The 17,500-nt window shown below is 42.0% G+C and overlaps 1 protein-coding gene across 1 annotated transcript in view; it reads left to right on the forward strand.

The window, feature by feature from the left end:
- The window catches only part of LOC310789532 (acetyl-coenzyme A synthetase 2-like, mitochondrial), an 81,380-nt gene that overhangs the window by 49,403 nt on the left and 14,477 nt on the right, over positions 1-17,500 (forward strand). Inside the window, exon 9 of the mRNA XM_083651168.1 lies at positions 1,775-1,867. Within this exon, the coding sequence (XP_083507294.1) occupies positions 1,775-1,867 (93 nt within the window). The remainder of the gene's footprint in view (positions 1-1,774; positions 1,868-17,500) is intronic.

Here is a 17,500-nt window from a genome sequence, read left to right on the forward strand (position 1 = left end):
AGACAGACAGACGGTGCCGCGTCTATGTGCCGACAGACCGCAGTGCCGACAGTCCGCAATGCCGATAGCCCACAAGCAGAATCAGCTGAGCCGAGGTGGTGTGCAGCATGTCGGGGGACCGGCTGGAGCTAAGCTCTCCCAGCCCCCATGCCTAAACCTAACCTCCCCCAGACCCTAACCCTAAACCTAACCTCTCCCACCCCCCACGCCTAAACCTAACCTCCCCCAGACCCTAACCCTAAACCTAACCTCTCCCACCCCCCACGCCTAAACCTAACCTCCCCCATACCCTAACCCTAAACCTAACCTCTCCCACCCCCCACGCCTAAACCTAAGGTCAGCATTGCGGGTGGTCGGCATAGCGGGTGGACACCAGACAGACAGACAGGCAGACCAACACGTTCTCACTCCGAGCACGTAGCATATTGACGCTTTGTCCCGTCCCTTGTGCGTCGCTCGTTCCTAACATGGTACCCTTGAGCGACCCATGAAACGACTTGGGCTTTCCGACTAAACTCAATGCAAACCCATGGAAGTAATCTTTGACGCGTATGGCAACTGCTCCCCCATTAGCCTAACTGCTCCCCCATTAGCCTAACTGCTCCCCCATTAGGGTCTGGGGGGAGGTTAGGTTTAGGCGTGGGGGGTGGGTGAGGTTAGGTTTAGGGTTAGGGTCTGGGGGAGGTTAGGTTTAGGCATGAGGGGTGGGAGAGGTTAGGGTTAGGGTCTGGGGGAGGTTAGGTTTAGGCATGGGTGGTGGGAGAGGTTAGGTTTAGGGTTAGGGTCTGGGAGAGGTTAGCTCCTCCAGATATTGATATTGTATTTTTATATATATATATATATATATATATATATATATATATATATATATATATATATATATATATATATATATAAAAAGTGCATGGGGTCCCGCGCAAAGGGTCCATGAGATACCAGCTGGGCGAGCCATCCGTCACCCCTAACCTCAGTTACTGGTCATTCTTAACCTTGTGGAAGTAGGCCAAAAACGGGTGTAGGCAATGAATATTAACGGGCCTGTCAGAGTTCCTTGGGGTAGTCCACACATACAGTGATTTAGCTCAACACTCACCATAAATATTAAGTGTCTAGCCAATCCGCTCCCACAATTGAGCCTTTCTGTCTCTGTTGTGATAGTTTATCGATAGTTGCCAGAAAAGAAGCACCCGACACCAGCGTCTTTCTGGAAAATTAAAATATTTTCAGCTGGAAGCGCTGGGAGCCGGCGCACAAAAACGGCGGAGCGCTCTGAAAATAGACGCTGGGCACAGCGTCCGTGTGCGCCCGCATATGCTCTCTCCTCTTTGGAAACAACTGAAAAAAAGACGCTGGAGCTGATGAAAAGAAGCTAGATGGACACACGGCCTTAGTCCACTCGGCCAGTGAAAGTCTCTGGAGCACGCCATCGGCGATTACCACAATGCATTGCAGTAACAAAAAATAACCAACAAACCTGAAAAAGAGATGAGAAAACAAGGAGGCTTGGTACTAAAATATGAGCACATATAAAACAGAGGGGATTTGAAATAAAGTAATATTGGCCTGCTTTCAATAAAGGCCTGGCTACCCTCTGCAGTTGAGCTAATATTAGAGACAAAAGTATGAATGTTGTGAGTGTAAAGCATGGAAACAGCTTATAGTTCCATATTTTGGCTGCAGGCTTTCTGTATGTTCTCTGGCTGGGTGACTGGCTGTCTGTCTGTCTGTCTGTCTCACTGCCTGCCTGTCTGTCTGCCATTCTGTCTTCCTGCAGTGGGCGAACCGATCAACCACGAGGCCTGGGACTGGTTCTACCGTGTGGTCGGAGACGGACGGTGTCCCTTAGTGGACACATGGTGGCAGACAGGTAGGAACTAGTCTCCTTCCAAAACATTACAGGCTTACTCAAACTTATACACTCCCTCCTCCCTTCACCTGATCTGACTTTACGGTTGTTCATGTGATCAGCGCGGCTCATGGTGGGTTGTAGTTTACTGTAAAATCATAAAATCTCCTCAGAAGACTATTAAAACAAAGTGTTTTATGGATGCCTTTGATGTGTCAATCTGACATGTCATGACAACATCGTAACTTCTGCCCTCGATTTTGCATCTGTTTTTTATTAGAGAGGACAAGGACGGGTTATAAAGAAAGGTAGAGGTTTATTTTACTGGGCCATATCACAGACAGACCATAATATATCTGTATATGTGGGTTGATATGTGAAGAAGGCTGCAGCCTCTATAGAGACCCTAGAAGAAGAAAGATAAGACATCACTCATGTCACAGCGTTCGAATTTTGCATTGGCCAGTTCTATTGAAGTGAATGGGCAAGCATGGAAAGTCCCAATACAAACCATGGGACAGCTGAGGGACAATATTTCTGACTTTCCGCTGTAGAGCGGACGTCCCGCCCCTAAGGTGCAGGCCAATGTATCTTTTATGTGATGCCGGGGTGGGGGTGGGGGGGGGGGGTCAGTGGGGGTACAGCATTATATTTTATAGACAATTTACATTCTAAATCTACAAAACATGCAGTACAATGCAACATAAACACACACAGACAACATACAAAACATGCAGTACAATGCAACATAAACACACACAGACAATATACAAAACATGCAGTACAATGCAACATAAACACACAGACAACATACAAAACATGCAGTACAATGCAACATAAACACACACAGACAACATACAAAACATGCAGTACAATGCAACATAAACACACACAGACAACATACAAAACATGCAGTACAATGCAACATAAACACACACAGACAACATACAAAACATGCAGTACAATGCAACATAAACCCACAGACAACATACAAAACATGCAGTACAATGCAACATAAACACACACAGACAATATACAAAACATGCAGTACAATGCAACATAAACACACAGACAACATACAAAACATGCAGTACAATGCAACATAAACACACACAGACAACATACAAAACATGCAGTACAATGCAACATAAACACACACAGACAACATACAAAACATGCAGTACAATGCAACATAAACACACACAGACAACATACAAAACATGCAGTACAATGCAACATAAACCCACAGACAACATACAAAACATGCAGTACAATGCAACATAAACACACACAGACAACATACAAAACATGCAGTACAATGCAACATAAACACACAGACAACATACAAAACATGCAGTACAATGCAACATAAACACACACAGACAACATACAAAACATGCAGTACAATGCAACATAAACACACACAGACAACATACAAAACATGCAGTACAATGCAACATACCGTAAAATACCAATTAGAAGCCGACTTCCAAATTGCCGCGGGTCCCATATATAAGCGGGGTCTGGATACATATTTTGTACATAAAAGCAGGTCCCAATTTGACGCCCGGTTAGTTTTTTCAATGTTTTCTTTTTACCTTTGCAACATCCTGTTGAATGCATCTCCCAAACACAACGAAGAAGGAAAATCGGATGAAGAAGAAAGACGAACAACGAGGAAACGGGAACAACGAGGAAAAAAAACACATGCACGAAACTTGCTGATCACAATTCGTTTTCCGTCAACATCTGATGATTCTGAAAATTGTGTAGGCATTTCCTGAAGATTTTTATACACTAAAACCGACATCTCTGGTGTAATAATTATTTTGAGAAATGTGCCTATGGTAGTTTCCCTGCCAGCGGGCATAGAAGTCGGCTTCTAATTGGTATTTCACCGCACACTGAAGCGGAGGAGGCAGCGCATGCAGCCAGCGGAGGAGGCAGCGCATGCAACAAATAATCTGCTCACATGATGATCATGTTCTCTCACCTTCAGCGGAGAAAGTTTAGTGGTAAATACCGGTAGGTCACAGTTCAGCTTAAATTTTATTTGATTTCATGTACAGGCCAGAACTGGCATGCAATGTGCTCTGCTGCGCTGAGAGGGAGGCGCGGCTCTCCCCATAGACAAGCAATCGTGTGGGGGGCTGTAGCCAACTCATTAAAATAAATGGTTTAAATAAACAATTTCGTACTATTTACAATCTTTGCTGAGCAATATTTTTGTACAAAAATAATTAAAGCAGGTCCCAAACTGCCGCAGGTCCCATATTGACGCGGGGTCTGGCTACATATTTTGTCAATTAACGCCCGGGCTAATAATTGGTATTTTACGGTAAACACACACAGACAACATACAAAACATGCAGTACAATGCAACATAAACACACACAGACAACATACAAAACATGCAGTACAATGCAACATAAACACACAGACATCATACAAAACATGCAGTACAATGCAACATAAACACACACAGACAACATACAAAACATGCAGTACAATGCAACATAAACACACACAGACAACATACAAAACATGCAGTACAATGCAACATAAACACACAGACAACATACAAAACATGCAGTACAATGCAACATAAACACACACAGACAACATACAAAACATGCAGTACAAAGACAACATACATAACATGCAGTACAATGCAACATAAACACACACAGACAACATACAAAACATGCAGTACAATGCAACATAAAGAAAACACCATAGAGGCTCTCATTTACCGACCCACACACAAATCATTCCCATAATCCCACGACACCCGTACAAAGTACGGTAGATACCGCAAAACAAATAAAGTAAATGGCATATATGGTCACTGCTGGGCAGTAAAGTACAGTAATGCGGTACTATAATTGTATTCCTTTCCCAGTAACTAGTAATGTAAGGGATTAAAGCATTTCCAAAACTGTAATTATATTACAGTTACTATTCCAAGTTATTTCATTTTACTGCATTACTTTCTCTAGCGGTGGTACAGCGCTAAAACAAAGTGTGAAGATAGGTCCGGGTATGTGAGACTACTGCGTTGCCAGAATGCAATTTGTTGTTGTTTTTATTATTAGTTTTAAAGAGGACATGAAACATTTGATCATATGACTAGTTCATTTGCATTTCACCTCAGACAAGACAAGACACTGCTTTCAAGTCTGACATTTACCTAGAGATTTGAAAGATGAACAACATTTCAGCTTTTTGCCAACTAGGGCGCTGCTTGATGACATCACTAGGTTGACTGTACACAGTACAGTATGATGACGTCACTAGGTTGACTGTGCACAGTACAGTATGATGACATCACTAGGTTGACTGTGCACAGTACAGTATGATGACATCACTAGGTTGACTGTACACAGTACAGTATGATGACGTCACTAGGTTGACTGTACACAGGACAGTATGATGACATCACTAGGTTGACTGTACACAGTACAGTATGATGACATCACTAGGTTGACTGTACACAGTACAGTATGATGACGTCACTAGGTTGACTGTACACAGTACAGTATGATGACATCACTAGGTTGACTGTACACAGGACAGTATGATGACATCACTAGGTTGACTGTACACAGTACAGTATGATGACATCACTAGGTTGACTGTACACAGGACAGTATGATGACATCACTAGGTTGACTGTACACAGTACAGTATGATGACGTCACTAGGTTGACTGTACACAGTACAGTATGATGACATCACTAGGTTGACTGTACACAGGACAGTATGATGACATCACTAGGTTGACTGTACACAGGACAGTATGATGACATCACTAGGTTGACTGTACACAGGACAGTATGATGACATCACTAGGTTGACTGTACACAGTACAGTATGATGACGTCACTAGGTTGACTGTACACAGTACAGTATAGGGATTTTGAACGTTTTGATGAATCAAAACAACCACAATCCAAGTCAGAAACAAGCATGAGATAATGCTGTGAGCCTGTTAGAATTCAAAAGAGGTAATACCAACACTTAACTAGCCTGTATGCCACTGTACTTACTGTACGCAATATTTTTTCCCACATGATGGCGACGGCATGACCCGCCCTCTCTTCCTCTGATTAGTCTAGCATTCATCCGATCACAATGAGCCTACATAATACTAATTATTACCTTCCCTGAGTAACTTGCAAACGTATGCATAATGTTATTCACAAACAATAATGCCAAGAGTGACCCAACAAGCATGACCTGAATGTTAGCCTGCTCTATCTCTCTCCTCTTCTCTCTCTCCTCTGATCTCTCTCTCCTCTGCTCTATCTCTCTCCTCTGCTCTCTCTCTCTCTCCTCTGATGTCTCTCTCCTCTTCTCTCTCTCCTCTACTCTCTCCCTCCTCTGATCTCTCTTCTCTCTCTCCTCTTCTCTCCCTCCTCTGCTCCCTCTCTCCTCTGATCTCTCTCTCCTCTTCTCTCCCTCCTCTGCTCCCTCTCTCCTCTGATCTCTCTCTCCTCTTCTCTCCCTCCTCTGCTCCCTCTCTCCTCTGATCTCTCCCTCCTCTGCTCCCTCTCTCCTCTGATCTCTCTTCTCTCTCTCCTCTACTCTCTCCCTCCTCTGATCTCTCTCTCCTCTTCTCTCTCTCCTTTGCTCCCTCTCTCCTCTGATCTCTCTTCTCTCTCTCCTCTGCTCTCTCCCTCCTCTAATCTCTCTCTCCTCTGTTCTCTCTCTCCTCTTCTCTCTCTCCTCTCTCTCCTCTGCCCTCTCCCTCCTCTGCTCCCTCTCTCCTCTGATCTCTCTTCTCTCTCTCCTCTGCTCTCTCCCTCCTCTGTTCTCTCTCTCCTCTTCTCTCTCCTCTGATCTCTCTCTTCTCTCTCTCCTCTGCCCTCTCCCTCCTCTGCTCCCTCTCTCCTCTGATCTCTCTTCTCTCTCTCCTCTGCTCTCTCCCTCCTCTGTTCTCTCTCTCCTCTTCTCTCTCTCCTCTGATCTCTCTCTCTTCTCTCTCTCATCTGCTCTCTCTTTCCTCTGGAAGAGAAAGTAAATCTTAATTTGTTGCAGGCTAGCGATGATCTGGCCAGTAAGTCTGTTTGATACTGTCCTTACTGCAGGTTTAACTCTCGAGAGCAGGGTCACAGAGAGTTTGACAGCATACACACACATTGTGTATGCTATCTCAATGGGACCACCACTTGAGACAAACCTCAACCGGGACAGCAGGAAGGAGAGCAGCTTCGCAGCTCCTCTCTATTTGTTTGATATTTGATCAAAGTTTGTTACTGTTGGATCAAAGCCAATCATTTTTGCTTCGGCGAAATGTGATTTACAGTGATGCGCAACGGCAAGTCTGTTTTGTAAACTATTTGGACACATTTTGACAAGATGCCGACTAACGCGGAAATCAAACAGGCACTCGACAGGCTGGCCGTAGAGGTTGCCATTGTCAAGGAGCAACAACTAAAGATCTTGGAACTTGTCGAGAAGGTGGATAAATTGAAGGAAGAATTAACACTGAAAGACAAGAAAATTACAGCCTTGGAGAAAAAAGCTGCGACTTTTGAGAATAGAGTCGCAGATCTGGAGCAGTACAGTCGGATCAATGATGTGATTATCACTGGACTTAAGATCAGACCGTCATACGCAAGAGCTTTGAACCCAGAGGGGAGTCAGCACCCTACGTTGGCGGAGTCGGAAAATACCTCTACGGAGCAACAGGTTGCTGACTTTTTGCGGTCCAAAGATATACAACTGGACTGTAACAACATCGAGTCATGTCACCCTCTGCCCAAGAGAGAAGGTACCGACACAAGGAGTGTAATCATGAGATTTGCGAACAGAAAGCACAAGAGCGCACTGCTAAAACAAGGAAGAAAGCTCAAAGGAACGAGTGTTTACATGAATGATCATTTGACCAAACGAAATGCGGCAATAGCCAAAAAAGCACGCGAACTAAGAAGAGACAAGAAAATACAACATACTTGGACAACGAATTGCAAAGTGTTCATCAAGCTCAACGGCCTGGAGAACGCCAGAGTGTTGGTGATTAAATACATCGAGGAGCTGGATGAGTATGATGAACGGTAAGGTTAAACCGACCGATCACCATGGATCATGGCCATGACAAACACTGACAATACACAACATGCAGCAGACGATGCTTGCCACACAATTCAGTTGATAAATGACTATGTACAGTTGAAAACATCTCAATACACTGAGCACCATCTACATGATTTGGAATATGACATAGACCCGGACAATAATTTTCTCCTCGACATCAATGAAAACTGTCGCTACTACACTGATGAACAGTACAACCAGAACATTGTCAACAAGGGTAATCTATCACTCATTCATTTCAATAGCAGAAGTCTGAATAGAAATTTCAAGAACATAAAAGACTATTTGCTAACCTTTTCACAATCATTCCATATCATTGCGATTTCCGAAACTTGGGTTAGCAGTGGGAATGTGACAGATTTTGAAATGGATGGTTATGATCTCTTTCATGTAAATAGGCAAAATAAGGGGGGTGGAGGAGTGGCGATATATATGGATAACACCTTGAATTGCAGAGTTCTGGAGGATATGACAACTGTAGTTGATAATCTTCTTGAATGTCTCACAATAGAAATCTGTATGGAAAATAGTAGAAATATTATTATTAGTTGTATATACAGAGCGCCAGGTACGAGCATTGAAGGATTTACTGAGTGGATGGAATGCATGTTTACAAATAAGACTAACAAAACTGTTTTCATTTGTGGAGATTTAAATATTGATCTGTTAAATCCCAGTAAAGTTATAGCTATAGATGATTTCATCAACACAATGTATACTATGAGCCTATATCCGAAAATCACCAGACCCAGCAGAATTACATCCCACTCGGCTACACTAATTGACAACATATTCACAAACGATCTTGTGAATAAAACAATGAGTGGGCTATTGATCAAAGATATAACTGATCACTTGCCAATTTTTCTGGTATTTAATGGAAATTACAGGATAAATAATCGAGATAGGCCTAAGCCAATTCAATACAGAAGGACACGGTCCGAGGAATCAATCAATTCATTTAAACAGGAATTGCTGAATCTGAGTTGGGATGTAATTTATGAAAATGGTGATGTTGATAGTGCTTACAGTACCTTCCTAAGAATTTTCAATACATTATATGATAAGCATTGTCCATTAAGAGAGTTTTACAGTAAAAGAAAACATGCCAGTTGCCCATGGATCACAAAGGGCCTACTAAACGCCTGTAAAAAGAAAAACACGCTCTACAGAGAATTTATAAGAGTAAAAACAAATGAAGCAGAAATTAGATATAAAAAATATAAGAATAAGTTAACGCATATTATGAGGGCAAATAAGAAGGATTACTATAAGAGATTACTAGATGATAACAAAAACAATATTAAAGGAATTTGGAAAACATTAAACAGCATTATAAGAAATGGTACCTCATCAAACAACTATCCAAAGTATTTCATTGACGATGGTAAAGAAAACTATAATATAGAAGATGTTGCCAACAGTTTTAATAAATTCTTCGTAAATGTTGGGCCTGATCTTGCTGATAAAATCCCGGATCCTGGGGCAACTGGAAAGAAAATGGAGGGATTATTGGAAAGAAATCCTTTCTCAATGTTTTTGTGTGATGTGGATGAAAATGAAATTTTGGACATTGTCAACAATTGTAAGAGCAAATTATCCACTGACTTTAATGGCATTGACATGGCATTGGTGAAAGAGGTCATTGCGGGAATTGCAAAACCATTATCCTATATTTGTAATTTATCATTTCAAACCGGTTCATTTCCAGACGAAATGAAAGTAGCTAAAGTCATACCTCTTTTTAAAACTGGGAGTAAACATCAATTCACGAACTATAGACCCGTCTCATTACTACCACAATTTTCAAAAATATTGGAAAAAGTATTCAACAAAAGGTTGGACATATTTATAGAAAAGCACCAACTACTTACTGAAAGTCAATATGGCTTTCGTTCGAACAGATCAACAACACTGGCACTGACTGAATCAATGGAGGAAATAACTAATGCAATTGATAACAAACAATATGCAATGGGAGTATTTATTGACTTAAAAAAAGCATTCGATACTATTAACCATGATATACTAATTAACAAATTGGAACGGTTTGGCATTAGGGGGGTGGTGCTTGACTGGGTTAAAAGTTATCTTAATAGGAGGCGTCAGTTTGTGAAGCTGGGAGATTGCTGTTCTTCATGTTTGGACATTGCTTCTGGTGTCCCCCAGGGGTCAGTGTTAGGGCCTAAACTGTTTATACTTTACATCAACGATATATGTAAAGTGTCTAAAATACTGAAACTAGTTCTTTTTGCTGATGATACAAATATTTTCTGCTCAGGAAATGATTTAAATCAATTACAGGATGACATTATGAAGGAAATGACGAAATTAAAAACATGGTTTGATATTAACAAACTGTCTTTAAATTTGAGCAAGACAAAATACATGCTGTTTGGAAATAGCAGAACAGATGTGCAGGTACATATTTCAATTGATGGGGTGGATATTGAAAGAGTTTCTGAAATAAAATTCCTTGGAGTCACTATTGATGATAAAATTAATTGGAAACCACATATTAAAAATGTTCAAGCTAAATTGTCAAGAAGCATTTCAGTAATTAATAAAGCAAAACAAGTTCTGGATCACAATTCACTCCGCATTCTCTACTGCTCACTAGTTTTACCATACTTAACATATGGTGTGGAAGTCTGGGGCAACAATTACAAATGCACACTGTACTCACTAACTGTGCTTCAAAAAAGAGCAGTACGCATCATTCATAAGGTTGGATATCTGGATCATACTCATTCACTATTTTTGCAGTCAAAATTATTGAAATTCACTGATATTGTACTATACCAAACTGCACAATTAATGTATAAAGCCAAAAATAATAAGCTCCCAAGGAATATTCAAAACTTGTTCAACATGCAAGTGGGGCATTATGAATTAAGAAGAACATTCAATTTCAAAAGGCCCAGAAATAGAACAACCTTGAGAGGATTCAGTATATCAATTTGTGGTGTAAAACTGTGGAACGGCTTGAATGTGGAGCTAAAGCAATGTACAAGTATAAACCAGTTCAAAAAAAGGTATAAACAAATGATTTTCCAGCAGTACAATGATGATGAAGTGTGCTGATACTGTATGTTGGCTTTGTCTTGCTGTGGCGGCACTGCTGACTTGGATGGCTGAGTCCACTTTGTGGGGCGGGCCATCCGGGATGGTGGTGTTGCTGCAGTGGTATGATGCCACTCCCATGATAAATGGTGGGGATGATGTGGTTGCGTGTTCGCGCGAAACGTGCATGTGAACTCATGTAAGTGAATGTTCATGTATTTATATAGGATTATAAAGGTATGCTGTCTGAGTATGTTTTATATATATTTATACTATAGTAACTATATAACTTCCAAGTAATATAAATCATATAATTCATAGTAATATATATGATGATATATAGCTTCCAAGTTATAACTATATAACAGTTTACAATTTTGTTTCAAGTAATTGCATTTTAAGTTAAGGAACAGGTTGCAGTTTCTATGATTATGTTATGATTTAATGATTTAATGAAAGGGGTGGGATTAAAAAAGTGTATACTTCTTCCCACTCCCTTTCAAATATGCTAAGAAGTGAAAGAAGGAAAAAAAAAAAAAAAAAAGAAAAAAAGAAAAAGAAAAAGTGAGACCTTTGTTTGTTTGTTTTTTATTCTGTAAATTGTAAATGTTTTTCTTCTTGCATATTTGAAATAAAATGGAATCAAATCAAATCAAATCAAACTCTCATTCACGATTAGCACAAGGAACTAGGGCTGGGCGATATGACCAAAATCTCATATCCCGATATAGGTCATTTCATATGCCGACACCGATATATATCACGATATAGCATATTTTCTGTAAATTCAATTTATAGTTTATATAAAGTGATCACATGGCCATTTATTTATGTAGCAGTTAGCCTAAACCAGTTAAAATGTTGTCAAACCTCACAAAGGATACATGCATTCAGAATACAGATAAGCATGGCTATTCTTTACAACATAGTAAAAAGGCAGTGGCGCACATCCAACACAATAAAGCAGGTGCAGGAACCAAAAACAGTCAAATGTAAAAGAAGGAAGCTGAGCTCCCGTTTACCTTTTAATTATTTAATTAATTGTTGCTGGATGGATAATTAAAAGCTAAACGGGAGCTCAGTGTGCTGACCTTCTTTCTTATTTTATATTCTTTACAACACAAATAATAATTAGTTGCAGGGCAGTAGTAGAATGAAACACAAACTGAACCACACCACCAGTTCCATTTTCAAAGATTACATTAGAGCAAAATGGGTAGAATAAAAGGGATTTAGTCTATAGTTCAGTCCAGTTCTCTCAGTTTGTTTATAAAGGAACAAAAATGCTCCACTCCGGGATTTCACGGTTATCCAACCAACACAATTCTTAAACCCAGGGAAAGCTATAAGCTAAAGCTAACGATAGACGTTTTGTTGTCGGCCCTCAATGGATTTCCTTGGGATGATGAGAGGATGGGAGGAGATGTTTTGCCAGGTTTAACATTAGGAGGACAGGCTAAAATATTATGCTGTGTGTGGTAGTTGAAACATAGCTTCAAGTTGATGTTTATTTATGTCTGTAGTTGAAACAAAAACATAAATACTGTAGGCTACATAAATGGAAATGTTTGGTCATTAATATCTACTTTTAGAAATGATATAGGCTGAAATCAAATCACTGTGCATAATTGTGAAAGTGTCTTTATTGACAGATGAAAAGGCTGTTATTTGCCCTTTGTCACCAGCTGCTGAGTAAATATATGTGTAACTAACATGTATCTACTTGGCGCAAAAAAGGTTGGGAACCCCTGTGTTACATAACTGGACAGTCATGTAATTCAGGTTACAGCTCAAAAAACACGTTTTGGTATCACTATTCAAATCGATATTGAAATTAATCAAATCAGAATCGAATCGAATCGGGATTAATCGATTCGCAACCTTGTGAATCGGAATCGAATCGATTCTTGAAATTTGAACCAATACCCAGCTCTAATTACAGTTACTAATCAAACCATTTTACTTGCAGCATTACCTGCGTTATTCTTCAACTATCTCTGCGCCTTTTCATGCAGTTGCCAACTTGTCGACTTTGTCGCTAGTTTTAGTGACTTTTCAGACCCCTACCATATCCAGACAGAGTTGGCAGTCCGCTATGGTCCCGTTATTCTGTTAGCGAATGGGGTCAGGTTTGCCGGGGTACCGTGGGGTTTGTTGTGGCACGCAGCCCGTTGGTGGTTGGCCGGCTGTGGGCTGTTGCTGAGGCTCCGCTCCCCGGCGGTCTGGCTCTCCTCTCTCGGCTAGCGCTCTCCCAGTTGTCCGGTGCCAGCTATTGACACCGACATTGTATTGTGGAGCTGGTTGTTTGTTTGTTTGTTTGTTTGTTTGTGGTGATGTTGTCGAGAGAGGCTTGCTAGCTGGAGTCGGGTTGCAGCATTTTGTAGGTTAGCACGCACACTAGCCTAGCCGTTAGCTACTCACTAGCCTATTCACCTAAACATGCGTCGCACACTATGACGTCAGCTACCTGTGACCGTTGCATTCAAGTGCCCGTAGCCTACAGCAGGTTATGGTACTGCCCATACAGTGCTCTACAAACTTTCACACATTTTACCATCCTTGAAGCTGCTTCCTGGTCTAAATGATGCGAAACGCATCATTTTGACCACGAAGCAGCATGCAAGTGAACATGGAGCTCCCACTACAGGCAATATGGAGCCACTACAGGCAATATGGAGCTCCCACTACAGGCAATATGGAGCTACTACAGGCAACATGGAGCTCTCACTACAGGCAATATGGAGCCACTACAGGCAATATGGAGCCACTACAGGCAACATGGAGCTCCTACTACAAGCAATATGGAGCCACTACAGGCAACATGGAGCTCCTACTACAGGCAATATGGAGCCACTACAGACAATATGGAGCCACTACAGGCAACATGGAGACACTACAGGCAACATGGAGCTCCTACTACAGGCAATATGGAGCCACTACAGGCAACATGGAGCTCCTACTACAGGCAATATGGAGCCACTACAGGCAACATGGAGCTCCTACTACAGGCAATATGGAGCCACTACAGACAATATGGAGCCACTACAGACAATATGGAGTCACTACAGGCAACATGGAGCCACTACAGGCAATATGGAGCCACTACAGGCAATATGGAGCCACTACAGGCAACATGGAGACACTACAGGCAACATGAAGCTCCTACTACAGGCAATATGGAGCCACTACAGGCAACATGGAGACACTACAGGCAACATGGAGACACTACAGGCAACATGGAGCTCCTACTACAGGCAATATGGAGCCACTACAGACAATATGGAGCCACTACAGGCAACATGGAGCTCCTACTACAGGCAATATGGAGCCACTACAGACAATATGGAGTCACTACAGGCAACATGGAGCCACTACAGGCAATATGGAGCCACTACAGGCAATATGGAGCCACTACAGGCAACATGGAGACACTACAGGCAACATGAAGCTCCTACTACAGGCAATATGGAGCCACTACAGGCAACATGGAGACACTACAGGCAACATGGAGCTCCTACTACAGGCAATATGGAGCCACTACAGGCAACATGGAGACACTACAGGCAACATGGAGCTCCTACTACAGGCAATATGGAGCCACTACAGGCAACATGGAGCTCCTACTACAGGCAATATGGAGCCACTACAGACAATATAGAGCCACTACAGGCAACATGGAGACACTACAGGCAACATGGAGCTCCTACTACAGGCAATATGGAGCCACTACAGGCAACATGGAGCTCCTACTACAGGCAATATGGAGCCACTACAGGCAATATGGAGCCACTACAGGCAACATGGAGCCACTACAGGCAATATGGAGACACTACAGGCAATATGGAGCCACTACAGGCAATATGGAGACACTACAGGCAACATGGAGCCACTACAGGCAACATGGAGCCACTACAGGCAATATGGAGCCACTACAGACCATATGTAGCCACTACAGGCAATATGGAGCCACTACAGGCAACATGGAGCCACTACAGGCAATATGGAGCTCCTACAGGCAATATGGAGCCACTACAGGCAATATGGAGCCACTACAGGCAATATGGAGCCACTACAGGCAATATGGAGCCACTACAGGCAATATGGAGCCACTACAGGCAACATGGAGCTCCTACTACAGGCAATATGTAGCCACTACAGGCAATATGGAGCCACTACAGGCAACATGGAGCCACTACAGGCAATATGGAGACACTACAGGCAATATGGAGCCACTACAGGCAATATGGAGACACTACAGGCAACATGGCAAATTAAACATCCCTCACTACCGATACTGTAATGATACAAAGCTGGCCTGGTTGCAAATTGGCAAAGGGGCTCTTTAACCATACAGGTAAGCGTAATTCAAATCTGAAACCTAAATTTAAACCCAAACCCGAGTCCTAATCCGTATTTAAGCTCTTGTAGAAGTGAGCAGCGGCCATATTGTGATTTTTCTTCATTGTTCTATCCTTATTTGACCCTTATGATGAATATAAGGTCGCTTTCACATATAAGCTGTTTGGTCCGCTTTAACCGCGCCAGAGTTCCTTTCCTGGGATAGTGTGGTTTGTTTGGGGTGGTGTGAAAGCGCAAACGAACTCTGTTGGGGAACAAACAAACAAACTCTGGTCCGTTGAAAATGTGGGTCTCGGTTGGCTTCCAAGTGAACCCTGGCGCAGTTCGTTTGTTGTGTGAAAGCAAACCGGACTAAACACAAGAGCGCCGGTGCATCTGATGCACTCATGCAGTGCATCATGAGTAGAAGATGGTAGAAGGGAGCAAAACAAACACTGCTACTGTACACTGCACACGTGTACAGTACCTGCGTGACGTACGTCACCATAATACGTACGTCGCCATAACAACAACACATTGTTTCTCAACAGCTGGCCGGCTTGCCTATCTCCTTCGGTATGTAGGCTAGGCTAGGCTACTCATCTCATCTGCAGAATGAAATGTTCAACAGCTTGCTGCCTCATCTGCTGCTCATATTGGGCACATTCTTGTCAAATATTTATTTGATATTAACACTAAAGTAAAACGAGAAATCCCAACATCGCAGGTGTTGCTCCATGGTTTGTATTTTGCGGATTCACTTGTGTTGTTCAGTCAGCCTAGTGTCCTCTAGAGAGAGAGTGGCAGCGGAGGACCAAAATGCGAGACTCATTAGCCAATGAACAGCCAGGAATGGGTCTCGCACTACTTTTGCATGCTAAAATAAAGCTGATAATGTACAATTTGATTCAAGGGATGAAAAACCCTTTCAAAGTACAACACAAACTGTCTATTTTGCTGCAACTCGACAGTGCTGCTTTTTTTACTCAAGAGTTCCAGGACCTTACTTCCTGGAAGAAAACTGGTCCATTGGAGTGAATGGAGATGTCGGGACTCTTCTATCTACATGGCTCTGAGTCAGCCCTAAGCCAGGCAAGAAGCCTGCTGAAGAGAGGAGAGATTTCCCTTCTCTATTCTGTCCAATAGATGAGTGACTGTTTCGACCATGTGACATTAGGGCTGGGCGATATGGCCTCTAAAGAATATCGCGATGTTTTTCGGCTATATCGCGATACACGATATATATCTCGATATTTTTGAAATCTCTCATAAATGCTCAATTTAACGTATCCATGTGATTCCCCCTCCCTTTTGAGTGTGACTTGAGGAAACGTGAAGCGAGTCATGCCGGCGGCTTAAGTTATAAACAATGCGTGACAATTATACTCGAATGTTCACGATATAGTCATTTCTACATCTCACGTGGCACAAGCCGCGATACATCGAGTATATTCGATATATCGCCCAGCCCTACAAGGAACATGTGCACACTCTGCTGAACATGAATGAAGATAATCCCCAACACACTACACACACTACACACTAAACACTACACACTACACACACTACACACTACACACACTTACAACAAGTGGAGGCTTTCCACCATCATTGGGGGTAGTTTACCTAATTCCTTGACTTTCCAGGGTATTCAGAGCATGATGTGATGTGTGTGTGTTTGTGTGTGTGTGTGTGTGCGGGGGATTAGGGGGTTAGGGCTTCATTACCAAGAACCCCTGTCTGGTGAGGTCAGTGAAGCGGTCTAAGCTGCTTCATACCAAAGGAAAGTTAAATAATGTGTTTGTTTTTTCAAATCGATGAGGCTACAGGGCAAGGTTTTTATTAAATCAAATGAATGGAAGTCAAATGATGTTTTTTGTGTTTTTTAAAGAAAATCTGAAATAATATTCAAGGCATGTGTAATATGTATTATTTGTTAATTTATGTATTTGTTTGTTTATTTTGTCATAGAGTCACGTTTTCACAGTTTCCACTGCAAATGTGTTTCTACCTCTTACAGAAAACATTCTGTGAGGCTTTTCCTTCATCAATATTAAAGTATATCAATCAATATAGTCGAGTCATTAAAGCAACAAGCCCCAAGAAGACGTGGTTTACAGTGATTTTACAACAGCTAGGGGGCGCTGTTAGGCA

This window comes from Poromitra crassiceps (assembly GCF_964638095.1).
Source record: "Poromitra crassiceps genome assembly, chromosome: 14".
Taxonomy (NCBI): domain Eukaryota; kingdom Metazoa; phylum Chordata; class Actinopteri; order Beryciformes; family Melamphaidae; genus Poromitra; species Poromitra crassiceps.